At 36.2% G+C, this 26,982-nt stretch overlaps 7 protein-coding genes across 7 annotated transcripts; 3 read left to right on the forward strand and 4 right to left on the reverse strand. All coding sequences in view use genetic code 12, as the record gives it.

Annotated features, from left to right (window-relative positions):
- Positions 1-220: 220 nt before the first annotated feature.
- On the forward strand, positions 221-4,030 carry DASC09_036450 (uncharacterized protein; the record flags this gene model as incomplete). The annotated part of the gene is made up of 1 exon (XM_064997244.1): positions 221-4,030. The coding sequence occupies one exon, from the start codon at positions 221-223 to the stop codon at positions 4,028-4,030; it is 3,810 nt and encodes a 1,269-aa protein (XP_064853316.1).
- Positions 4,031-6,046: 2,016 nt separating this feature from the next.
- On the forward strand, positions 6,047-11,074 carry DASC09_036460 (uncharacterized protein; the record flags this gene model as incomplete). Its single annotated transcript, XM_064997245.1, has 1 exon — positions 6,047-11,074. One exon carries the CDS (start codon positions 6,047-6,049, stop codon positions 11,072-11,074), a length of 5,028 nt encoding a protein of 1,675 aa, XP_064853317.1.
- Positions 11,075-12,004: 930 nt separating this feature from the next.
- Positions 12,005-14,530, reverse strand: DASC09_036470 (Nrp1 protein; the record flags this gene model as incomplete). The annotated part of the gene is made up of 1 exon (XM_064997246.1): positions 12,005-14,530. The coding sequence occupies one exon, from the start codon at positions 14,528-14,530 to the stop codon at positions 12,005-12,007; it is 2,526 nt and encodes an 841-aa protein (XP_064853318.1).
- A 1,553-nt stretch (positions 14,531-16,083) lies between these two features.
- On the reverse strand, positions 16,084-18,792 carry DASC09_036480 (uncharacterized protein; the record flags this gene model as incomplete). The annotated part of the gene is made up of 1 exon (XM_064997247.1): positions 16,084-18,792. The coding sequence occupies one exon, from the start codon at positions 18,790-18,792 to the stop codon at positions 16,084-16,086; it is 2,709 nt and encodes a 902-aa protein (XP_064853319.1).
- Positions 18,793-19,668: 876 nt separating this feature from the next.
- On the reverse strand, positions 19,669-21,957 carry DASC09_036490 (Zn(II)2Cys6 transcription factor domain-containing protein; the record flags this gene model as incomplete). Its single annotated transcript, XM_064997248.1, has 1 exon — positions 19,669-21,957. One exon carries the CDS (start codon positions 21,955-21,957, stop codon positions 19,669-19,671), a length of 2,289 nt encoding a protein of 762 aa, XP_064853320.1.
- Positions 21,958-25,031: 3,074 nt separating this feature from the next.
- On the forward strand, positions 25,032-25,628 carry HAM1 (nucleoside triphosphate pyrophosphohydrolase HAM1; the record flags this gene model as incomplete). The annotated part of the gene is made up of 1 exon (XM_064997249.1): positions 25,032-25,628. The coding sequence occupies one exon, from the start codon at positions 25,032-25,034 to the stop codon at positions 25,626-25,628; it is 597 nt and encodes a 198-aa protein (XP_064853321.1).
- A 62-nt stretch (positions 25,629-25,690) lies between these two features.
- DASC09_036510 (aldo-keto reductase superfamily protein) lies at positions 25,691-26,536 on the reverse strand (the record flags this gene model as incomplete). Its single annotated transcript, XM_064997250.1, has 1 exon — positions 25,691-26,536. The coding sequence occupies one exon, from the start codon at positions 26,534-26,536 to the stop codon at positions 25,691-25,693; it is 846 nt and encodes a 281-aa protein (XP_064853322.1).
- Between the last annotated feature and the right edge of the window lie 446 nt (positions 26,537-26,982).

A 26,982-nucleotide genomic window follows, 5' to 3' on the forward strand; every position in this document is an offset into this window, starting at 1 on the left:
CCTTCATTGTTTTTATTTTTGGTAAAGAAAAGCGCCGTTTATAAACATTCTGTCAAAGGCGTTTTTGCATTTCAACGTTCCGTTTTCTTAAATAGGAACGAAGTACCTATCCAATTATCTTTACATGTCATCGAACAACATAAAAATTACAAAACATATAGATCCTGATCAACAACAGAAGAATACATCAACTAATGTCCCAAGTCAGGTTTGACGTACAATGAATCAAGATATTGCAGCTCTTCCACCTAAACATTATCACCTTCATCGCCATCACCATAATGATAATAATAACAATAATAAAGCAGAGAGGGACGGAGCTACTTCTCTTGATAAAGCGAAGCATGTCAGAATTCCTTCTTATTTGAGGGCAACTGTGTCATCGAGTAACCGGGCAGAAACCACCAAACTTAGTAGATCAAGAACTAACTTGCAGACAAACTTAAAAGGCTCTAACAGTACAAAGAAACTTTTAGACTCCAGAACACCCAATAATAATATCGGAAGGCTGAGAGATTCCTCAAGAAAGGACATTAATATCACGATGCGAAAGCACGCAAAGCCTAAATCAAGTGCCAGCTCTCTCAACTCCACCAAGACTATTCATAGTCATGCACTAAAATATAAAGGCTCATCTAGTAAACTCTCAACTTCTCAAGATCAAGAAGAAGAAGAAGAAGAAGAAGAAGAAGACGAAGAAGAAGCCATTCAAAATAGTCTAAAAAGCTATAGTACCCATGATTTGGATATCACAGAATCTTTACGGAAGCATATTCCTTCAGAATTTATCAACGTCGATGACTCAACATTTCTGCTACCCAAATCATCAACTACCTCCAGTCTTCATAGTCTAATGACGAAGAATGTATCATCTTCAAATTCTAGCTCTAAACCGAAAGCATTATTAAATGCCAAAATAGCTATAAAGAGGCTGCCTATTGGACAGTATAACATTACACCCAATAGAAATGTATTTAATGATCATGATGATTCCATTAACCCAATTTCGCCGTCACGAATTAGAGCCCCTCTGATCGGTTTAAAGAAAAGCGATAGCTCAATTGGAATGACCGCAATGGATAAGAATGGTCATTTGAAGCGAAGTCAATTAGATGGCGCATCTCCTAGACAGCAAAAGTCAAATCATAAACCATCTAACTCAAAGTTAGCAAAAAGTGCTTCTCTGTTTGATGAATATAAGAATCAGCGAAGAGCCAACAGCTTAGAAAAGCCATTACTTCAAGCACCAAAAGTCAATGTTCCCAACTCCGCGAAAAAAGCAATTGGGTCTGTTACTCCTACTAGACAGCCTCGTGATATTGATATGAAGCCTAAAACCATTTCACATTCACAATCTCTTTCATATCTTACACCAAAATCGCATCAAAAAATTAATATTAGAAGAACTCCTGAGGAGGAAGATACTTTTATCAAACTAAAGAAATCAAAGATTCCACAATTCGCTGACGAGGTATCGTCAACACAAATTGACTTGGACATGGACATGGACATTAGTTTTTTAAAGGAGTATTCATTTGATACTGGTGTTTCTAATCTATTTGATGATTTGAATATCGATGGGTTGGGTGGTGCTAATATTCCTCTGTCAATTCCGGAACATTCCAGTCAAGAAAAACCTTTGTTACCCAAGCCTCCTAAAGTATCACCAAATAACACCGCACTTAATTTTAAGAATCAGACTGTCATGGATAATGTGACTGCATACTATGAAGATGGCGAATCCGAAATTACTTGTTTGAACCTTGGTATGGATAAATTGAAAAATTTGAAGTTAGAAATTTCCAATATCGCCGGCGCTTCAAGTGATTTACAGGAAACAAGGACCGCACCAGTGTCAAATACCACAAAAAATACCACTCAAACCGTGAATATCTCTCAATTCACCAATAGCATGCAAAAAGATGAAACATTTGAATCTCGGTCATGCCTAAATTTAGGCCTCGATTCTCTGGCGCATCATTTTTTCGAATCTAAAAATAGTGGACACCACCACAGTACTGTTATGAAGTCGATAGAAAACCGAAAAAGCTCAATTATAAAAGAGCTGCAAAAAGTTGATGCAAAATCCAAGAACGGTAATGATTGGGCATTAAAAAAAAGGAAAAATGGAACCCTAAATCATTCAAATAGACCAAAGAATGCCTCAATACCCAGTACAAAGAAGTCTTTGAATGATTCTAGACCTATTCAGTTGAAGAAGAGTGCCACTTTAAAGCCTAAAAATACGAAATCTATCTCTAATATTGCCAAAAATATTGGCACAAATGACTCCGATAGTAAGACCTCTACTAGTCCTAGAGGAGCAGGGAAAAGAATGATACAAAGCATTCGACGTGGACGCTCCAATCATAGTCTGTTATTGAATAACAAAGATGAAAAGATTGGATGTGCTAAAGAATTATTTTTTGCATTGAAGAACTGCAGAGATACAAAAGATGTCATTAAAGGTTGGTTGGATAACCATATTAGCGATTATGAAGAAGATCTACAGCAATATAAAGCACCTGTTGGCATTAGTAATGGAATAAGAAAACTGACTTCCGTTACCTTGGATAATGTCGCGTCCCATGGATCGAAGAATTCTGCTCACAATCTACACCGTTCAGTTCTGTCTGTGAATAACAAAAAATTAGGTCTTAGTAGTAACGATTTGGCTAAGACAAGGGATAGAAGCTCTAAGGCAGATGCGTGCGGACCAGTATCTAAAGAGGCAATATCTTCAAATGCTGGTATTGCAGCTCAAGATTTAATCCAAAATCAGCCTTTTCGACATCGTTCACTCAATGTATATGAGCGTGGTGAGTTGTCCCGCAAGGATTTGGTTCATTATTTAAGACTCTCAGATAATGCTCAAATTACGATCCAAATTTCAAACTTCAAGCAGAATTTTGGTTTTGATGATAGTCAAAGGAATTACATTGCGTTAGTAGGGGACCATGTAGACTATCGCTACGAGATCTTACAAGTTTTGGGAAGAGGCAGCTTTGGAAATGTCTTGAGATGCAAGGATCATAAATCAGGGAAAATAGTGGCAATAAAAGTGATCAAAAATGATATGCAATGGAGTTTGCAAGCCGTTTATGAGATTAAGGTACTAAAGAATTTGAATGATGGTATCACTGATAAAGAGGACCATGGAATTTTGAAATATATTGATCATTTCAATTTCCGAAGTCATATGTGTATTGTTACGGAGCTTTTATCCGTTGATTTATTTCAAACCATACAAGCTTCTCAATTCCAAGGTATGAGTGTTCCATTAGTGATGACTTGGACACATCAAATATTTGAAGCTCTCAAATTCATACATTCTCACAATATAATTCATTGTGATCTTAAGCCAGAGAACATTATGTTGTATAGGCCAGATAGATTGGATATCAAATTAATTGATTTTGGGTCGGCTTGCTACGTCAACGAGACCAGTTACTCTTATATTCAGTCTCGTTACTATCGTTCTCCGGAAGTGTTATTGGGTGCGCGATATGCCACTGCTATCGATATATGGTCCGCTGGATGCATTGTTGGTGAGTTAGTTCGTGGAGATCCTATTTTTGCAGGTAATAATGAGAAAGAACAATTGGCAATGTGGATTGAACTTCTTGGGGCTCCCAAGCGTCGCACGATTGTCAAATTGAGAGAGGAGTTATTGAAGAAGGGCCCAATTGACAAGCAGGAAGCGGCTGGTCCGCCATATACATTGATTGAAACGTCGTTTGATAAGTTGGGACAGCTCCGTCTGGGAGCATTGATACCGAATGGAAAGAAACGATACGTCGCAAATTCGAAAACCTTACAGGAAGTGATTTTTTCTCACGGGAAGAGTATCGGGAGAAGCAAATTGGAATTATTATTGGCACAAATGATACAAAGCTGCTTGAATTGGGATCCTTTTAATAGAGTCAGCGCTCCTGAAGTGTTAGAAAGTGGACTAATGAAGTATTATAAGGCAAATAAAGAAAAGTTTGACGAAGTGGTATATCGTACCCGCAATAATAATTTCCAATAGCTAATGTTAAGCTTTGTCCGTGAATGATATGATATTTGTGATCACCTTAGTGAAGAATTTGACTTGTGAGGTTTTTGCGTTACACAAGTGCCATGAAAAAAGGGGTATATTTGTATTATAACAAGATTAGTAGCTTGCTTTAGACAGAATTTTTATTTATTTAGTTTATTTGTTTATGTGTTTTATTTTTTTGTGTTTTGCTTCTTTTTGCTTCTTTTTCTTTTTCTTTTTCTCTCTCAGGCTTATGAGTTCCATACAACAAATATTCTTTATCATCATTTTGATCTGGGATGATATAAGGAACATACTAATAGAATGGTATTACTGGCTTTTCAATCATGCTGTACCTGTGTTGCAGAGTAAATTCACTAAAACCTTATATTTTCTGACAGCCTCTATATGATTCTTACAAGATAAAGACTGAAACTGATAGAATGTAATCAGCTCCATCTTTGAAAAGAAGCGTTTTCATGTTCCAATTTATTATGTATCTCTAAAATCTATTTCCCCTGAATACCTGCTAGTCGGCCTTTATCATCATCCTCATATAGCAACGGGCGTTTCTGCATGGCGATGGGCATCCATCTACTACTTGTTGACCAAAATTTCTGATCATTAAGTGACAAGTCAAAGGTCATAACAGAACGTGAAATATGGAATGACATTATTACTTAGAATAAATGGTTTTCGCTTTAAATGTACACCATACTACGTGCTGTCAAGCATCACAAGATTCAATCACCAATATACCAATCATTACAAAAAAATAAAGAGCTGCAATTAGAGTTTGCCATATGCGCTCTTATTGTGCATAAGATGGCAAAGATCAATTGCTTCAGTATTTATAGTAATGGGATAAAAGTAATGTTAAATATACCATTAGTATACTAAGAGCATCTCTATGGCTTCCTATTTAGAGCAGTAGCTGGTTGAAATTAGTTTCGCTTGTCAAGATGAGGATTCCACAAAACAGTCTGAGTTTTACAAAGAAGCAGCTGCTTATGTTTCTTTAATGAATATCTTTATAATGGATTGGTGAACACAAGATATTATGCAAATGCTTGTCTATCTTCTACTTATTATCGCTACTTGTGTGTGGCTGGAAGTAACACAGGACTCGTTGAGGCATTTACCCGGAATCATGTTTTTGGGATCACTGGTTTGGGTTGTCTTTTTCCGGGCTAATTTCTATGCCATTTTCGAACACGCACTCTTTTGGAGCTAGCGTCTGTGTAACTATGTTCTCATTTGTGGGAAATGGGACCTTTTTTTTTAAAAAAAAAGTTATTAGGAAATAGCTATTTTTTGATCAAGATTCCCAGACTTTGATTCATTTGTAGTAGCTGTCAATAATTTCTTTTTTTTTTTTTTTTTTTTTTTCCAATACTCACCAGAGGGTCCAGATACTCGGTAATAAATTTCAATGTTTTACACAAGTATCAGAAGTAATTGCTTTAATTGTTGCAAGTTGCAGTTATGTTTTAGGTTCTGTTGCTTTGTTTGTCATGTGCTTGTTGTGTCTTAAACAGTATTGTGTCGAGGCTAATGTGTGATTTACGTCGCTAGTGTTACAAGTGGGCTTCCAGCTGCAGCAAAGAAACAATGTAGGAGAGTTGATTGAATTTTTTTTATAGAAACTAACCAATCCAAATTGACCAAGTAAACAGAAATATGTGTTGATCAAGAAAGCAGAATTTGGTTCAAGGAAACAAGCCAATAAAATAAAAAAAAGGCAGCGTTCCAATCCCCAGTTACTAACAACTGGCGTTCCGTTTTGGTGAGGACAGGAAGTTGTAGGCATGCAACAGAATGTGAAACCAAACCCTAAATTGGTTAGTTTCGAGTAGCGTTGTGCAGCCCTGACCATTTCCTTTTTTTTTTTTAATATCATTTTGGGACGTCACCAACTTCATGAACCTCTAACACTCGAGAAATATCTTTAAATCCATTCCATTGAAGCTCTTTTGGTATTTCCTGCTAGATTTATAGGTCGCAATCAGCAAGAATATAACTAATATGACATCAGTAGCACAAGGAAGTGGTAGTCGCGAGATATATTTGAACTTGCATCCCTCAACAATATCCATTGACGATATCGACCAGTTCCAGGAGTTCAATAACTACTTGGATAAAGCAATCTTACAAGAAAATGGCACTGATAATAACAGTACTGCTTCCTCAAACTCATCTTATGACTATGATAGAAGTGTATCGCCTGACATCGTCAATAATATGACTGCATCAACTCCAAATACCTCAGCCGATTCGACGCCAAATGACTATCCTTTCCACGACTCTCAAATTTATTCAATGAAAATCACAGAAACACAAAAGAGCGTGGAAGATGGACCTAGAAGAAAACCATCTATATTCAGAAAACGCTTCCAAACCTCTGGGAATCGCGATGTGTCTCATCTCGCTTCTCATGGTACAAAAACCAAGAAATTGGCTAGCATTGGCCACAAGTTCAAGAAACTAACGAGGAAACACCTCGATCTGAATTCTCATATAAATTATATCGAAGAAACATCTTCGTCTGAACATTTGGACTTTGGTACCAATGATATTTCTATTGATGATATGCCAACTAAAACTAGCATTGCATATGCTGAACCTGCAAATCAAATTGTTCAAAACAGCCCTCAATATTCCTCCACTCCTTCTGTCTTCATCAAAGGATCTCCATCGCCTAACCACCTATATTCAAATATCAACAGTAGTGGCTCACAGATTAGCAGCAGCGTTAATGACGGGGAGGAATATTTTCAGTTGAATATCGGTAACGACACAGGTTATGATGTCTCTACAAATTTTCCAGGAGTTGATTTACCACTGGATAGTGGTTCTCAAAATGAATATATCACTAGCTCATCATTGCTTTTTACATCTGCTGAATCAAATTTGCTACATCAACCAAATCTTAAGGGCAATGATTCTCACCTTGATAAATCAGATGTTCTTGGATTCGCCCCTCCAAAACCACATCCTTTGAAGGCCTTCAGCATGAATAATTTTGAAGACGATCATCTGGAAATCCACTCAAACTTGGTGTCTCCATTGACTCCATCTACATTTCAACTTCCTCAATGGTCTAGAAGTGCTAAAGGTCATTCAAGTGTCAGCAATATTTTGACGTTGAATAATAATAATAACAATTGTGAAAATGATAGATCGGTTACATCTCCACTCCATGAATCTCTGTCATTTGAACAGATGGCGTTATCATCACAATATATATCAAATAACGGAAACAGAGAAAGTCAGCTCAGTGCTGCTACCATAGACATTGATGATTCACCAGACATTGAAATTCCTGAAAGAAAGAGGCCATACGCATCACCAAATCAAGATGAAACTGATAATGGACCCAAAGCAACAGCTTTCCCAACGGATGAAACTTTAAATATTGATTCGTCCATAAACTTCCATAATAATGATGATTGTGCCACTTTGAACATCGACGATACCTTTAATATAGATCAAAATAGCACCATGAATATCGATGATGATGATGATACTGCTTATGCTCAAATCAAACAGGTTATGGAAAAGATTAAGGAAATTGATAAAAAGAATGGGTTTTCTCCACAAAAATCATTACATTCTCAAGAATCAGAGAAACCAACATCAACTAATGATTCCTTGGATATCAATGAAAATAATATTGATCTAGACCACTATACTATCTACACTAGTTTTCCTCAGACTTCTCAAAAGCAACAGCAACCTTTTTCCCATTCGGCGCAAAGCACCCCAGCAAGAAGAGCTCCTACTGTTTCAAGAAAGTTCAAGACCACTTCAATCAATACCAAATTGGATCTTTTTATTACCAACATTAATTCTCAAGTTGACTTGAATAAAATTGTCGAAGGCAATGCTGCAAATGAAGATATGGTTGAATTGGAGACTCCTTATATTGAAGATGAAATAGATAATAATATTGTTAGAGAGAGTATGGCTAGTGCCACAGACTTCGATGTCATATCACAGGTCAAAGAAGACGAAGATTTCAATCCGTACAAAGTATTGACGGAAAATCCATATTCCCCACTATACAATCAAAAATCTCAGGATAATACTGGAATTTATAGTTCACTTGGTGTGGATAGCACTGATCTGTTGAACGACGGGAAGTCCTCTTATTATGCTCACTCTCGTGAAAATTCTGAAGATTTACATGAAAATCAATTTATGAAGATGTCTGGAAATAATGAAAACATCCAGCATAGAAGGCAATTCAGTGAAATTGTCGCCTTGGATAATCCTTTTTCTAGCCAAAAATTGGCCACAAGCTCAAAAGATGTTGGTGAGACAGGTAAAGGTCATGATTCTCCCGATTTCTTTGGAAATTTGGATATTTCATCTAATGATTTCTTTAGTGATATTGTTAACGAGGCTAATGATCGTATCAATAGTCTTTCGATTGAAGAATCCACTGATTCCTTTGGTATGAATGATGCTGTATTGGATGATAGTGACATGATCGCGAATAGAAACTCTAATATCTCTTCCTCATCTTCAGCTGATTCTGCTGATACTACTGATACTACTGACTCCCCTCAATCCTCAGTATTATCTCCACCAGCCCCTCAAATGATAAATGACTCTCAAGAATCGGTCAACATGGTAAGCCACTCAATGAAATCCGATTTGAAAATGATTAGTGGGTCAATCTATAACCCTTTTGGGACCAAAATGGCGGTAAATCCATTTGATTCAAAGTCTGATTTGATTGCCGGTGACGTTGAAGTGATATGTGAAGATGAATCTGAAATTCAAGAACTGAGCAACTCAATCTCGTCATCACACCAACCTCGATCTGCTTCAGGAAATGTCTCTTTGCAGGAACAGAAGCAAATTATTCGTGAAAAAAGGTTGCAGAAGCTTCAACAACAACAAAAACAGCAGCAGCAGCAAATCTCGATAGAATACCACGAGCAGGCCTCTAGGAAGTTTAATGTCGGTTCAATGTATACTGGTCCAAGACATGGCTATGGTTACATCGATGCTTCATCCCATGCCTCCAATTGTAGAAGGAACACCAGATCAAAGAAGCAAATGTCAGTGTCAATGAGCAAGCACAAGTCTTCCAATCCAAATTTGAGACTGCGTAAATCCTCATTAGTGCTGGGTGATAATAATGGTCATTCTTCTGCTCCGCCATTGCCACAGTTCGATAATTTCTATGACTATAATGATAATGAGCAGCGTCAACAACTTTCTCCAGCTTTATCATCATCAAGTGCAGGAAATTATCAATTAGATAGTCAAATTGATGAAGATACTGCAGATTTGGTGTTGTTGAATAAGAATTTCTTTGTCACTAACGGCAGAAGGACAAATGACATTTATCACACTATGAAGTCGGATTCCAGCTCCAGAAAGCCTTCAAAACGTCACTTAAGGGAAGATAATACTACTGGCATGACGGCCTACCAAAAATATATTAATACTAAGAACTCCGCGAAGCAGGTATCAAATAGTAATGACTCCAGCAGGAGAGACTCGGTTGCTAGCACTGTGGTGCGTAATACTGTATACCATGAAATTGCTAGAAATGATGTGGAGGTGCTGAATGAGGGTAAAAGCATTATCGATATTTATAACAAGTACCAAAAGAAAGACCCGAGTTTGTTTAGAAGCACCACTGTCACTGCCAAGGATATTTCTGAAGTGAAATTAGACGAATCTTTGTTTGTTGGTGTCAATGAAGCAAGATACTCTAGATCTAGTAGTAACAGATCATCAGGTTTGAGTACCCTTAGAAGCTCAACCGTATCATCAGCAATGGATTACCTGATTGGTGAAACTAGTGACATTATTGAAGAACCAAGTTTCGAGAGGTTTAGTATTAATAGCAGCCATGTTGGATCTACTTCGGGCAGTAGTTCTGTGTCTACCATTACCATGAATGGGGCTTCAAAGGCCAGTGCTGCAAGTAAGGTTGATAAAATGATTAACAACGGATCACCATATAAATCTTCTTTGGAATTGAATGGAAGCACCAAGGATTTATTGGAGAGAACTAATAAGTATTACTCCTCTAGTAACGTTTCAGTTTCTATACGCTCTTCCAGTGATGCATCTGAGCCACCAAATATTAAATTTCAAAAGAAAACTTCACCTTTGTTGAAAAATGGACCAAATACTTCTTCTCCTTTGGCAGAGAGCCCTAGTAATATCAATTATCCAGGAATCGGTCCTAATAACGCTGCTTCCCCAAGATTTGGATCTCCTAATGTTAATCTTTCAAGAATGGGATCTTTTAATGTGCCTTCTCCAAAATTGAAATATGGTAAAGGCTCTCCTGTCATAAATCCACATGGATTGTCAATGATGGTAACTTCTCAGTCGGGAAGATCTAATACTGAGATGGCGAAGTCTGAAATGTCAACACCAAAATCTTTGGGCTATCATAAGATGTTACCAGATTTGGGATCACCAGGTTTTGGATTACCATTATTTGCGAGCGGGTCACCATTGGTGAACCTGCCAAAGATGGTAGGAGTTGGGTCTCCTATAAGTGATAATAGTCCCAAAGTCACTTATAATACACTGGGCTACTATATTGGATCTCCTGCCACTCCTGAAGTGCCACAGAAGGCCAGCATGAATCACAACTCTACCAGAAACAGTCCTAGAACAACAGTTATGTCACCTCGTCAGACTAATCAAATTTCTGATCGTTACACCAAATCAATGTCCAGTTATTCTGCACTTACAGCGCCATTCCCAATTGCTGGTGGGGATTTCAATTTAGGCGCCGATGCCCCAATGCTTCCCCATTTGCCACAAATTCCATTATCCAATTCTCCGATAGATAATCGCAATATTAGTACTGATGTCATTATTGACATGAAGACTCAAGGATTGGATTTCCAAGTCGATAGCGAAAGTGTGGCAGTTGAGGAGAACGCTTTGGGAATTGAAACCCACAAGAGAAGTAGTTTGATGAGAATGGTTTCTGTTGAAGATTTGCCAAACGCAGATACAATGCAAGATATCTTTGAGAATTTGAACTATAATCAAGGTATTACTTACTAATTTAAATCGCCTCTGACTCACACAAATGCTTTTTTTTTTTGTTTTTATTTTTTTAATCTTTTTACTGCGATTCTTTATGATGTTATTTATTATTGTTATATTATTATTTTTTGTTGTTTATTTTTTTTAAGTTATCTCTTCAGTACTTTCAGTTCTTTGTTCTTGTTTTTTCGGTTATTACTGCTATTAATTTTTTGCTTTTCTTTTTTAAACTGATACACAATTAAAATTTATTTGATTTATTTGGCTACGTGACTCTGCTTTAAATTTTTTCTTTTTTTAGATTTTTTTCCAGGCTTTAGGATTTTGCTTAATAAACTATATTTTTTCTTTCAATTCGAATTTGTAATAGTGACCTTGAGAAAGCTTAGGAACTTTTATCTGTATGGATATAGATATTGCAAGAAAACAAAAATAAGATTGCGTGAGACTGGGATTTTAACAGCAGAAGGGGGATGGGCTGATACATTATGAGAGCCTGGCAAACAAATTAAGTGAGTTTGGTAATAATTTTAACATTCAACAAACTATGACCTACAGTAATTGATAAGGCTCTCATTAGACCATCTGGGAATAAAAACAAGATATTTCGAATAATACCTTTCGCAAAAATTTGTAAAAAGGTTCCAACGCGCCTGGTACTTTTAGTTCGGTCATTAAACACTGATAAATAAACCTATATTGATCACCCAAAGACTGATTTTTGTGGGGACAGAAAACACGAAAACAAGGAAGGCAATAAGAGACAGAAAAGTGAAAGAATAAACAACAACAAAGACCAGAAGTAATTTTAAAGATCTCACCAAATAAACACAAAATGAACACAAAATAAAGATGCACATAAAATACAGAACAAAAAAAAAAGAGAAAAAAAAAAAAAAGAGATTAACCATTAATTCTTCCAACTAAAATTCAGTCCTCCAAGTTCATTTACTGTCTATTAATGTTATTAATGACCTTATTTAGAGAGTTCATTGCGGTGGCACCCAAATTTCCGCTGCTGTTGTTGCCACTAAAACCACCGTCGCTCATGTTCAATTGGCCCATTGACCAGCTCAAATAGTCTTCATTGCTTCCACTGTTGCTATTACTGATACCAGATAATCCTCCTATCTCATTATTCAAGGTTGGTTGTGCCAGTAAGCTTGATGACATAGACAATGGCGGGAATGCTTGCTTGTTGTTGTTGTTGTTGTTGTTGTTGTTGTTGTTGTTGTTGTTGTTGGCATTTCCATTTGCGCTACCATTACCATTATTATTGGTATTACCTCCATTTAATCCGCTCAATAAACTGCTACTGAATGAATTCATTCCCGGTAAGATCATTGAGCTAGCAGCACTGATCATCTTAGCGTTCATGGTAACATTATTGTTGTTGACTCTGGTGATGCCACATCTCAAACAATACAAATTTTTGGCGAAATTATGGTAAAAACAATTCTCACATTTCCAATCACCAGCCCTGAATGGTATTGAATTGCTTTTCATTCCATGAACATTATGATTATTGTTGTTATGACTATTGCCGTTATTGTTGTTACCGTTGTTACTGCTTCCATGATTATTCATGCTATTGTGGTTAATACCTCCGCCATAATTGTAATTGCCACTTCCAGTGGTGTTTGTTGAATGCACGGAGCCAAGTGACGTTGTAGAGTTGTTCAAAGAGGGATTCATTATACCATTATAGCTAACTGCTCTATACATATTGCCGTTTTTTGAGTTGGCGCTGCCATTATTCATCATGCCAGGTTGATTAGTTGATACATTCAGTGTAGTTTGTAAAGATTCTTGAATCGCCACTGCACTGGCCGCAGGAAATCCACATCGGAGGCAGGCCATACGTCTCTGGAAATTCAGAAAGCCACAACTTGGGCAACTCCAGTCGCCAGGTCTGATTCTGTTGTTATTCCCATTGTTATTGTTACCGTTATTCATATTAATACCACCATGGTTATTCACAGCAAAGTTGCTATTGTTGTGAGAATTCGAAAAGGTGCCGTTGATATTGTTCAAGGTACTTCCAGTGTTATGGCTTATAATTTCGATATTCTTTGCCATAGGGAACAGTTCCAATACTTCTGTTGCAAACTCCAAAACTTTGAAACTTGAAGGTTGTACTTCAATAACATTTTCACCCAAAACGCGACCATTCATAGATAAAGCTTCTATGGCAGATTCGTAGGTGCTGAAAATTGCGAATCCCAAAAGTGATAATTTCGAAGAATTTGTAATCTGTGTGGTTAAACCGGTATCAGCCTGTGTTGGGACCGACGTTTGTAAACAACGAAAAGCCAAAACGCGATATCCATACCTTGAAAACCAGGATTCTAGTTCGGGTTGTGTTATATCACTTGGTAAATTGGCAAGATACAATACTCGTGATTTTTCATGATGAAAGATTTGGGAATCATAAGAGATGTCAATCGGTTGTGATAAGAAAGCTTCACTCGAATTTGTAAGTTTTGATTGATATTTAGAATAAATGCAAGTTAGGATAGATTTCATGGTGAATAGCCTTTCAAGACCTCTTTTCGGAGGATAATTGTATCCTTGAATCTGGGAATCTGAACTGCTGGTTGAAGTCGGCTGCGGGCTAATACTTGTAGAAGGTTCACCAACGATACTACCAGTGGTGGAGCTATTATCAGTGACATTGCCAGCGCGCAAATTAGCATTTGTGATATTGAGAATTGTAGATTCATATTCACTCTTAGTCCTTTCCAAATCAACTTGTAATAATTTACATGTATTGAGCAACCCGTCGTAACCATCCTCCAGAATATTAAGACTACCGAGTCCTTCTGCAGCGTTAGATTCCTCAATCCACTTTTCCACTTGTCTTTTAATTTCCCAGCATCGCAGATACACCAAATGGTTAGCTATTTTCACGTTTTTATCTCTAGCTTCCCTATTCAATCCAACTCTCAAGTCCCATCCACTCCACATTACAATTCCGAAGCTTAATTTCTTTTCAACGATATGCGACTGGATTTCGTTATCGAGAACAGCAAGAGCTTGTGAAAGGGAAGTGCCTTGATTGTGAAGAAGAGGCCAAGTTAAGTTAGTAAGCTGAGTACAGTAAGGAGAAAGGGGAGTATTTATAGGCTTTATGATCTGATTATTGGAGTGTAAGAGGGTGAAAGGTGAAAGAGCTGTTGAAGTTGATGGGATTAAAGCCGTATTATTGGATCCAATCATGGGTTTCAAATGGCCATTTTCACCTTCTGATCCAGAAACTACTGATCCAGAAGATGACGGAGTGGTGCTGCTGATTTTATCTGTGGACTTAAATGAGTTAACATTAATCTCTTTGCCGTTGTAAGAAGTGACAAACATCCAACTTATTTCTATGACTTCCTTCTGGTCTTTGGCTATATTGATACCATGTGCCAAATCTTCACAGGTGGAAGACAAGTGCAAAAGAACAAAAACATCCGGAACTTGGGAGGGCATTATGGTAAAAAGAGACTTTGATTTTGCTAATGAATAGTATCAATTTAGGCTATTGTTTCGGTAATGATCTTGACAATGGAACAAAATGCAAATGCTATGAAATAATTGGAATAATGTTTTATAGAAGCAAGCCAAAAAAAAAATAAGTTATCCCACAAAAAACAAAAATACAAGAACAAGAATAATAGTAACCTCCCAAATGCAATATAACGAAATCAAACAAATAGTGATGATATTATATGAATGATGAATGAACAAACAATAGCAACGAAAAGAAAGAGAAAAGAAAAGAAAAGGGTCAGAAAATAAACCACTTTAGCACCAAATACGTTTTTTCTTTATATATATTTATATATATATGGTGAAACCTTGTCGAAGCAAAAAATGATTTTTGCGGTAATTATCTGGTATTGGTGTATATATAATGGATGTAATGTTTCTTCCCTCAGTGCCTTTTTTTTTCTCCCTTGAATCAAGATTTTCCCTGATCTGGTATCAAGGGTCGTGAAAATCTTAAAATAGGCTGGTACAAAAACAGTTCAAGTGAATGATTTTTCAATAAAGCTCAATAATAACAGATTTGGAGAATCGTTGATGCTACCTAAATCAGTGAAAATTGAATCACACAGTGCGCAAACTCAGTATAGGCAAGCAAATGAAGCGACCACAGAGTTTGGCTCTCTTGTATATGCTTGTTAAATAACTATGAAAATGCCTGGGAAGGGGGAAAGACTGGTATTTTTCTTCTCCTTCTCCTTCCGGATAATTGCTTTTCTTAGGTTATTTATAAGAAAGTTGGAATTAATTCTCCCACTGTTAACAAAAATTTTTGTGGTGAGGAAAAAAAAAAAATTTCAAAAAATTTTAAAGAGCCGCATTAATGGTATACTGCGCTGTCGAAAAAAAAAACAGCAGAATTGTAGATGATGATGGATGCGGGTCTTTAATGACGTCTAAATTAGCCCTATAAAATTAAATAACGTTGCAACCATATATCTCCGTGTGCATTGCTCCAAGCATCTACCTGTTGGATCACTTTCGAAATCATATATATATATATATATATATATCTTTGAAGGAAAACTGGCAAAGCAAAACACAAAAAAGAAAAAAAAAAAGAAATCAAAGGAAAAAGCAAAAAAAAGCATAAGTAAATATTAAACAAGAAGTAACCAGCATTAATGTGAAAAATCGTACTATCACCATTGAATTTAACCAAAAATTAAAAATAAACAAGCAAACAATAAAAATAAAATAAACAAATTAAAGGAAAACAAACAATACAGCAAAAAAAAAAAAAATAGGAAATGAAAAAAGGGATGTTTGTGATGGATAAAAGTAAACGTAAACTGGACCATTGAATTTAACCAAAAATTAAAAATAAACAAGCAAACAATAAAAATAAAATAAACAAATTAAAGGAAAACAAACAATACAGCAAAAAAAAAAAAATAGGAAATGAAAAAAGGGATGTTTGTGATGGATAAAAGTAAACGTAAACTGGACCATTATTCTGTCATTCTAGTAGATTTTAAATAGCGTAGGATATTAATTCACTGCCATTCAAAAAATCTTCCCCCTTTGCTCACTACGACTTCCCCGGCATAATTCTCATTGATCTTATCATTAATTTTATCGACATCGATCTTCCTCACGTCAATTCTCACATCTTCATTAATATTCTTCAATAATTCACAGTTGTCGTAGTTTATTACTTCAACAGTATTTCCTTCAAAACCAACCCAAGGACCATCTAACTTTTTAATTAAATTTGGATAAATATAGCTCTGGTTGAAATTTTTGTCTTCATCAAATGTGCTACGACGCTTGCGTAATGATCTTTGCATAGTGTTCAAGATTTGGGTTGTTTCCAAGGACTCCATTGATGGGGAGTCAATAATATCCGTGCTAGTACTCACATCCGCAATACTAGAATCTTCAAAAATACTATTTCCAATGGTCTCATTATCAGCCATATTGGGTTGAGGAACATTTTCTAAATCGTTGGTGGTGGATACAAATCTCTTTCCTCTTGGATTCTTGACTGCTCTCAAAGCAATAAAATGAAGTAATGGTTTATAGTATTTTTCAAATCTGAAATGGAACCATATTGTTAATCCTATCAATGGTAACAATGAAATCGCCAAGATCACCGCATTTTCCAACGCTAAAGTACCAATCATTGTTAGCTCAAAGATGACTAACCCAACTATTAAACGATGCATGATTATCGCCCACACTTTCCCTGTTGAATGTTGAGGATGGATCATTGAATAAATCAACTGATACTTGTAAACAAAATACCCCAAAATAAAGTAAAGCAAGCCCGATGCCAATAACTTGGTGGATATAATGGAATAAATCATGGTAATGACAAAAATCAAAATATGTTGCGGCAAAATTAATCCAAAATCAAAAATTTTTGGAGTATAATATAAATACCTTAGAGTTCTCACCCTAACTTGGGTCTTGTAGAAAATCTGCACAAACTTATAACATCCTATAACAAAGACATCACCAAATTGCATTAATTTATACGGGAAAATCCCAAGCCCTTGCAAAAGAATCAAATTATTATAAAATAAAGACAATTTCTTTATAGAATTGGCTAACTGATAAGCAATTTTCGTCGTGTCGGTAAAGTACGACCAGTAATTGGCAGCGGAACCAGCAATGGTGAAAACCAAAAATAAGTTAAAGAATGTGTAAAAATAGTTCTTCGAAACTGAAGCTAATTCAACATCACCGTTGGAATGAAAATATTGTTTTGTCGACAACCATCTGTAAAGATACGGGATACAGACATTCAAAACTGTAAATAATGTTGGAGGCAAAATACCAGTAACCAAGGTAGTCAACCATTTGGAATCAGCAATAACGTGTCCTAGTTTTGGCCAAAATTTGGTGATAGTTTCGATATTGATAAGGGCAGCCAATGAAGAGACTGGGAAAATCAAAACAACAGAAGTGATAACAAACATGATAGTAATTGAATAATTTTGAATATATCTCTTAACAGAAGGGACAGCAAAACTCTCCCAGATTATATCTGAAGGTGATGGAGCCAATGATGTTAGCAAATTATGAGCTTTAGGATCAAGTACTGCCTGGGCAATCATCTGGGCGGAAGCAACAGAATCCATTGTGACAAATGCAGAGTCGGCTGGTTTAAAGGCGTTTTCCTGTCTGAGCATTTCAATATCATAATCTATTTTCTTCAACTGGATCAAATAGTAATTAATAGTATCAACTCTTGTTCCAAATAATCCGAGAAACCCCGTCTTCATTGTAGGTCTTTTTCTTTCATTAGTTGAATCTTCTGTTTCAATTTCGTTGGGTAGCTTTGGTATTGATGCTTGTGGAATTTCGCCTTTATTAATATTCACATCTAATCCAAGATAGCTGATGTATGTTTTCTCCAAACACTTCACAATATGCTTTCTTTCCTTCATATAATGATCTAAAGTATCCCAATCTCTATTCATATGAAGCTCCAATACTTTACCAATTCCCAACAGCTCAATATGTTTCTTCAAAACACTCTCAGTCCTCAATTGAGGAGGGATACCGTCCACTCTAATGGTCTTATCTGTAACTGAATTTTGAGACCCCAAGTAATTTTGTCTAATGGTTATAATTTTCTTGGTTTGCTTCAACAAATAATTCAAGCTCAACAATACAAATATATACGTGAAAACTGCATAGATCCATAGATACGAAGGGAACTCCTCATACATAGGCGGTATCATTGGTGGCTTGCTAGGCTTGCTATCATCCTCTCTATCACTGGTATCTGAGATACTGTAGAATAATCCAACCAATTTCATGATGTTCACGCTCGCCACTGCATCACCATCACCAAATTCTTCATGATGGTCATAGTGTCCCGTTGTATAATACCGGATTGGCCCAATGAACAAAAAACTTATAAGTGTTAAAACTCCGAAGATAGTTATAGAGATTCTAAAGAAGCATAAAAAGACATAAGCATCAAGGCCCGAGAGTGCCAATACTTCTTCATCTTTGATAATGTACAATTGTTTAATCCACAGGAACCAGTGTCTAGGCAAAGTTTCAATATCCAGCCTTCTTAGCGTTCGTAGTGAGTATATTTGCGGATATCTAGGCCTCAAATAACAGAAGACCAAAAACCCAAAGAACCCGATAAACATTGAAAAGAGCAATTGGGAAATAAACACCCGTTGAGGGAACTTGCTAGGATCAAGCCCAGGAAGTGGGTCGTTGTCGTTATTATTACTCATATAATCTGAAAAATACTTTTTATATCAATCTATCTAATTTGTTATTATTATTACTCTCTAAACCATCATCTATCATTGCCTTCTCACCAGAAGCGCTATTTTTTGAGAATGTCAGAGGCGTAATAACTTACGTAATCATAATTACGAGTAGACACATGACTATCACATTATTGTATTAAATTTCCCAGTGCAGCGCACCTCATTACGAAATTGGGGGAGTTTTGGTGTATAGGATATCCCGCTGCTCAATAATCCAGTCAAACATTTAGCAACTTCTTCTTCCCTTGCCCAACTGGCTAACTAACAAGTTATGGAGAAGCATATATAAAACTAGAGGCATCCCCACATTGCTTGGATCTGAATATATTTAATGAAGCTGAAGCTTGATGCACAAAAATAGATGCCCTCATACCATAAGAAATTTCTTGCAGGGCGGTCTAACACAATTCTGTTCTCTGCTTTATTCTTTTTGAATGACCTTTTTATATATGTTGAGCATCTCAGCATTAAGGATTTTACAAATTTAGTAGCATATTGAACATAGTAAGGCTGGGGATATCTGTCATTAATACCAAGTAAGGAGAGAGTATTCATGAACAATCTGAAAAATGAACAAAATAAATCTAATAGTGACAAGGAAGGGAAAGAATCGAATAAATAAAAGTGGTAAGGGAGGAATAAAATCATAAGAGCAAAACTGTAAACAATAAACAAAGAAATGGAGAAGAAGAAAAAAAAAACATATAAACACCAAAACAGAAATAACACATATACATAATAAAAAAAGAAAGAAAAAATATAATACAATTAATTATCTGCACCACCACTAACAGCAGAGCATTCATTAGTCTCAATCAATCAAAACACATTCCCAAATTAAGCCAATGCACCAAAATTCTCTTTGTCCCCATATTCGACGTATTCATTGATTGGTTTTTTAGCTAAATCCGGAGATTCGGAATTTGTCTTGTTACTATCACTTAGTTTTTGAGGCGATGACGACTTACTGCCTGTACTTTTTTTACTCCTATTTTTCCAAATATGGGCGATTTCTGCTAGTTTAACCTTCTTTTCCTCCTCATTTGTCATATATGAAGGCTTTGGATCGTAATACTGGTCACATTTCAAATTGATTTTAGCACAGTTGTTACAAACCGGTCTTCCTTCATCACATTTCTTGTGTCTAATACGACAAGTCCAACAGCCAGTTTTCGATCGTGGAGCAGTGGCAATTCTTTTTCTTCCATTAGGTGTTGGCTTAAGAACAAAGGAGCCCTTAGAATTTTTCGTAGGAGATGATGAAATAGATCTGGTAGGCGATGACAAACTTAAACCTGACATTGCTTTGCTTGGGGAAGCTGGAGGGGTTTGAGCGATGCAAGATCCATTGAAATGGCCCCCGCCGGCATAATACATTGGAGAAGCCGTTAGTGCTTGAGTTTTGACAACAAACGAGTTGTCAGCTTCATTTGCCCTAGCCAAATAGAAATCTCTGGTTGGTGAGCTTGGTAATGATCCCTGGATGAAATTATTATTATAATTCCCTCTGGTTGGCGAATCTAGTATCGAATCATTGGCAATAATTGAAGTTGAAGATGAATCGTCAATATACGCTAATTTTTCGTTCAATGTTGGGATAGATCTGAAAGAAGTTGAAGTAGGAAATTTACCAACTCTGCTGGGCGATCCTAACTTTGGAGACTTTTGATTAAATGATTTCAACTTTGGCATCTCGAATGTTGCGTTCGAATTGTTTCTTGAGTGGCCTGGAGTAAAGAGGTCTTTAGCATTACTATTACGCCTTGAAGAGGAATTCAAACAATTAAGCTCGTTATTGTTAGCCAATTCGTCTATCAAATTGTCCGTGTTAGGAACTTCCTCGTTTCTGCTTTCATTCATTTCCATTATTGATGTACTGTTTATGATTGTAGTATCACCTTCATCTAACCCATCTTGATGGCTGATGATTGAGGGCTGTTGTTTGGCGTGAGATTTTCTCATTTGAGAGTGATTTTTCATAGCAGATTGCCTAAGGTTATTCAAGCTGTTGGGATTGAGAAAATCATCTGTTTTACTATTCTTATCATCAAATGCCGGCAATAACAAATCCCTTTCATCGTTGTGAGGAACGAGAAAAGGTGTTTCAATTTCTTTTAATAAATCTTTGGCAATGTCCGAATCCCCTGGAGCAAGTAGCTCATTAATAAAGCTTTCATTAATGCTAAAACTTATATCTCCTGCGCCTTGGACAGCCAATTCTTGTTTATTCAAATTCGTATCAGCAGCATCTTTAGGGAGGTCTTTTTCACTTGAGTCTGGTCTGAGACCAATGCCAAGGGAGCTCAAATCAACTTTGCTAAAATCCCTGTTTTTCAAATATTCATTCTTCGCAGGTTTTTTCCCATTTAGGTCCACAAAGTCGCACATATCAATAAATTTATTAATATCTGCGTGGTTGGAAACGAAACTTTCTTGAGCCTCTGGAATTTGGGCTAAAAAGTTATTATTAGAAATATCATCAAAATGAGTATCTTCGATACCAAAACCGTTCACATTTTGATGCAGATTATGAATTGGTGATGAGAGTCCATTTTCGTAAAAAGAACTGTGCAGATTCATTGTTGGGCTGGCAAATTCTGAAACATCACTTCTATTTCTTTCATGGAAGCTTCTGTTATTTAATGCCGGAGTGAAATACGGATTATTTTGCATTGTTTTGAAAAAATTATTGGTTTTTTGTTGAAATGATTGTGGTTGCAACTGTGTAGTCGATCCTTTTCCTATTGGTTCAATGTTGTGTCTACTTTGTTGTTGTTGGAAATCTTGATTAGCACCATTACTCATAAACATTTCCGTTGAGGGGTTCAAAGAGGTATCGATAGAGTTTGGGGTGCCGTAAGTGGATGAGTATTCTGAGTGAGATCCAGCGCTAGCAGGCATCAAGAAGTTTTCATTTTTCAGGTTGCTAGCATCGACAGTATAAAGGTTACTGCTATTGTCACTGGCTGGGAAGTTATAGTCATTGAAGTTGTAATCCTCTAGCCTCAAATCATCCTCAGTACCAGTTTGCCCTTGTTGAGTTAAGTAGTCAGTTCCTGTGAAGTTCATATTTGGTGCTAACTTCTGTTTATTAAAGTTATACTCGGCGGTTTGGCTATTGATCATTTATATTTGCTGATAATTCGTGGTTTTCAAGTTTCCTTTGGGGAAGTCTTTTCTTGAAATGTTGTTTATTTTTGATAAATGAATGGAAAGGTTTGTTCAGAAAAATATTGATATTGGCCGTCCCAATAACGTGTTTGCGACCAATTATTAGAGTGCTCTCAGAATACTAGCAGTATCAAAGAAGAAAATATGGAGTTTCGAGGATTTTCTTTATTTGTTATTTTTAGCAGAAGTAATAGTTAGATAACTGCCTGATATTTAATTTGAGGTAGAAGACGAGTGTTGCTGATGACAAGATGAAAGAGTTTTATTTTTTTTTTTTCTTACCTTGGTGGCTTCCCAATTAGGAAGGATGTAAACAAATCAGGGTGCGTCGTGGTGCTTTTGGGAAAGAGATAAACAGCACCACCCAAAATGGAACTCCGTGGAGGATATCCGCGACGGTAGTGATGGCTGAACCACTGTGGTCTTCAAGGATTACAACAAACAAACCCTGGAAGCTAATAATTACAAAGCAAGTAATTACAGGCACCTTCTTTAACGAATTATGTATTATTTAACAGATCGTAATATCTCTTTTATTTTTTAGCCATAATAAATACAGTGAATGATTTGTTGAATTGGGCCTTGCGCCGGCTCTCCCCACATTTCTGGTAATAATGCGATCGGATCATTAAAATTAACCCAGCAACCCGAGAAGTCAATTGGGAGTGCGCCTCATCTATTATTTTGGGTTTCTGCATATCTCAACCCAGGAGATTGGGTGGTATAGTAATTTTCCCATGGTTTTTCTGTAGAACAACCCTGATGTTTCCTGCATGAGGTTGAATAGCAGAATTGATATGTGGCGTGTCACAAATTATTCTAAGAGACTGAGAGGGTTCGAATATGATTGGAGGTCAAGAAGTCACAGAAATAATAGTTTCTCGAAATTTCAGCATGTGTTGATTGAATTAAACTTCTTTTTTTAAAAAAAAAGAGTTGTAATGTAATTTACAAAAAAATCCTGAAGGATGCGGGATTCGAACCCGCGCGGGTGAAAACCCAACAGATCTTAAGTCTGTCGCCTTAGACCGCTCGGCCAACCCTCCATTGAGAAACAGAAATAATCGTGTGAATTCAATCTTATTAGACTTTAGAAAGTCCGGGTAATCGGCTTGCATGTTATTTAGAACCTCTGTGACTCGTTAATATACAATTCATTCATTCATTCATAATCGGTGATGTGATTAATTCTTAAAGCAAGGAGTGTGAGGTTGTGAGAAAGTTATAGTATTATACTTATCTATTAGAAAGACCGGCATGAAATGCCCGGCTTGCAAGTTATTTAGAACCTCTGTGACTCGTTAATATACAATTCATTCATTCATTCATAATTGGTTTATTTTTTACTTGGTTTTTATTAATTTACTATTATTATTTTATTGATTTTTCTTAGTTTGATTCATGGGCTTGTGTTATGGAAATCAAAGATGTGTGGTGCCATCTGAGATAAAACCATAGCACTGGTCTATTTGATTTTGTCGATTTTGATTATGATTTTGATTTTGATTTTGATTTTGACAACATTCCACAAAGGCTTCACATTATTATCTCTCACTAATAATTGAGGCAAAGAAATGGAATGTCAGTTAAAGTGTTCAGTTGGTACATTGATTTGTGGAATCAGGATATGTGTCTGGACTTAAAAAGTGTGTGGTGACACTTAAGACAGACCCATGGTACTGGTTCTTATTTGATTTATTTGATTTATTTGATTTATTTGATTATTTTGACTTATTTGAATTATTTGGTCTATTTGATTATTTGAATTATTTTTTTACTTGGATTTAATTATTCAATTGATTTTTATTATTCTATTGATTTTTATTATTTTTATTTTTATTATTTTTATTTTTATTATCCCCCAGAATTCTGATGGTCACTACATTGAAAATACTTAGTATTTGAGATATAGTGCCAAAACCCCTCAACAAAGACCTCCATCTCAGCTCATGAAGCTCCTAGTGATGTGTAATTCACTGGCGACTTCATGACATATTCCTTTTGCAAAGATTAGTCACATCACCGGTAAAAAAAAACTTGTTAATCAAAATTATCAAGGAAAAAAAGGTGCAATGCATAGGAACATTTCATTAGATGATTTGAATTGAAGAAATGGTTTCTCCTGTTAGAATTCTACAGGTCTACAAAGTACTTTAATATATAAAGACGAAACAAACGCACTCACGTATAATGACAAACACTTTAGATAATAAAGTTAAATATAAGGACAGTAGTAAGGACAGTAGTAAGGACAAACAGCACGACACCTAGCAACCTTAAACCAAAAATGGCTGTAAATATAATCTTGATAGCAACGACTATAATATTTATTAGTAGAGATCTAATGATCTGGTTCCTAGTATATGACCTACAGACCCCTTGATTGTAGGATCTCGGAAAAGTGTCACCAGAGCGCACTTTCACCAGAAGCGGTAATTATTGTACATAGGTGTCCGGCGTTTTTCTTGTCGGAAAAACATTGCTCCACCATAGTGCACAAAATCACATAAAGTACCCTTAAGTTAAGTGATAGACAAAATCAAACTATTGGAGCTTGCACTGTACTTAGAGCTACATTTCAACATCTCCATGGTTCAATATCGCATCTTTTTTAGTTTGAAATCCTTCAAAAAATTTTCAAATTATACCATATCGAGAATTTGAGATACATTCATTGCTTGTTCAATGTTCGTTTTGCATACTGATTACAAAATGCCATTACCAAAGAACTCTTTAGTGATATTTGTTTCTAATCATATTTACGAGAAACTACATATTAATGAAAGTAATAAAGTAAATTTTTCGAATAGTCTAAACCAAACTGTAGTCAGAATAGGATAAAGAAGACAACTGTCGCTTGTGCTTTTGAATAACATTAAGGGTGAAGTTATTCCGCGCCTGCGACCTCCGTACCGGATGATCTCATCCAAATTAAATTTTCATGCTACAAAAATTGTGAATTTTAATACATCTAATGATTTGGTAAGTATCCTTTCCAAAAACTGCTAGCAAATATCACAGAAACAATCATGGATAAGCAAACCATAACATTCGTCACTGGTAATTCCAACAAATTAAAGGAAGTCGTTGCCATTTTGCAAAAAGGTGAATCAATTCCTTCTGAAAGCGGCTCAGTTGTGGGGGACTATAAGATAGTCAATAAATCTCTCGATTTGCAAGAAGTTCAAGGAAGTGTTGATGAAGTCACCATTAGCAAGGCAAGGGCCGCCGCAGATATAATTAAAGGTCCTGTGTTGGTTGAAGACACTTGTTTAGTTTTCAAGTCATTTAATGGATTGCCAGGCCCGTATATCAAATGGTTTGAGAAAAAGCTTGGTCTCCAAGGAGTAATTGACATGTTATTTAAGTTTGAAGATAAATCTGCTCAGGCCATCAGCACATTTGGGTATTGCGAAGGCCCAGGAAAGGAGGTGAAGCTTTTCCAGGGTGTGACAGAGGGAACAATTGTTGATAAACCTAGAGGTCCAACCGATTTTGGCTGGGATTCCATCTTTCAACCAGTTGGATTTACAGAGACCTATGCACAAATGGATAAAAAAATAAAGAACTCCATTAGTCACAGATACAGAGCTTTAGATAAGTTTAGTAATTTCCTTACTAACTGAGGTTATTAAATTTATAAATAAATTAGGGAAATATACGTTTGATTTTGCGAAACTACAGAAGATCAAGGAGCATCAGTACACTCCCAATCACTTGGTTCATAGGCGTTCGGTTGATCAATCTCATTCATCTCAGAGTCAGATAACTGAAAACTGTAGACATCCCAATTTTCAGCTAAACGACCAATAGTATTAGTCTTTGGTAAAGGAATATTCCCTTTTTGTAGATTCCAGCGAGTCAATACCTGAGCTGTAGTGACTTTGTGATTTGCAGCTATTTTCTTCAAAACTGGATCACTGAATCTTCCGCCATGATTAAAAGGGGCGTATGATTCAACTTCAATTCCTTTTAATCTGCAGTAGTTTGCTAATTTGGTTCTCATAATCCAAGGAGAGATTTCAATCTGGTTAACCACCGGTTTGTATTTCAATCCATCCCACTTTAATAACTGATCAATATGATGAGCACCATAGTTGGAAACACCAATTGATCTGACAATACCCTCATCCACAGCTTCTTGCATCGCTTTCCAGGTTTCTAACCTTTTGGAAGGTCCACAAAGGGGCGAATGAATTAATAGCAAATCTATATACTCTAATCCCTTGACCCGTTCCAAGCATCGTTTGATTGCAATTTTGGCGTTTGAATAACCACACTCTGAATTCCACAACTTGGTAGTATAGAAAACTTCCTCTCTTCGATTATTAATTGGGTCTTCTTTAACCCATTTCAAGATCCCTTCACCAACATCAGCTTCGTTATCGTACAAAACAGCGGTGTCAAAGTGGCGATACCCACATTTTAAGGCTTCGTAAACAATGTTTTGGGGCCTGGAGTTCATATAGGTACCCAATGCTACCGTTGGGATTTTGTAACCAGAACTTAGAGTAATAAACTTCTCAACACTCATAATGAAAGACCTTTGCTTGTTAGTTGACAGACAATGCAAGGAATAATATTTGTAACAGTGCCTTTAAATCTTGTGTCAAAAAAAACATGGAGAGCGCCAAAAGAACCACAGCTATGGTATGAGCGCAGCCCAAGCTCATGTTTAAAACATCATAATATTTCCAGTAACAGCTTATTTTACTCCTATAATAAAATTTTTCATTTCAAATATATAACCACAACTAAACCAAACCAAACAACACATTGATTCTAACGTGAATTTTCCAAAAAGTTTTCGTTTAACATTTACCGGGGGAGAATGTACTTTCAGAGGTCAGTTACGGTGGTATTCACGTGAAATCGTCACATATTCCGTCCGGCAAAATTTAGAGTCATCATCATCATTGCTGAGATAATCTTTTCTTATCAAGCCAACCTTTTCACAAAATAGAAAGCTCAACAAAAAAA

The sequence above is a fragment of the Saccharomycopsis crataegensis genome (genome assembly GCF_037102585.1).
Source record: "Saccharomycopsis crataegensis DNA, jcf7180000000084, whole genome shotgun sequence".
NCBI classification, from domain to species: domain Eukaryota; kingdom Fungi; phylum Ascomycota; class Saccharomycetes; order Ascoideales; family Saccharomycopsidaceae; genus Saccharomycopsis; species Saccharomycopsis crataegensis.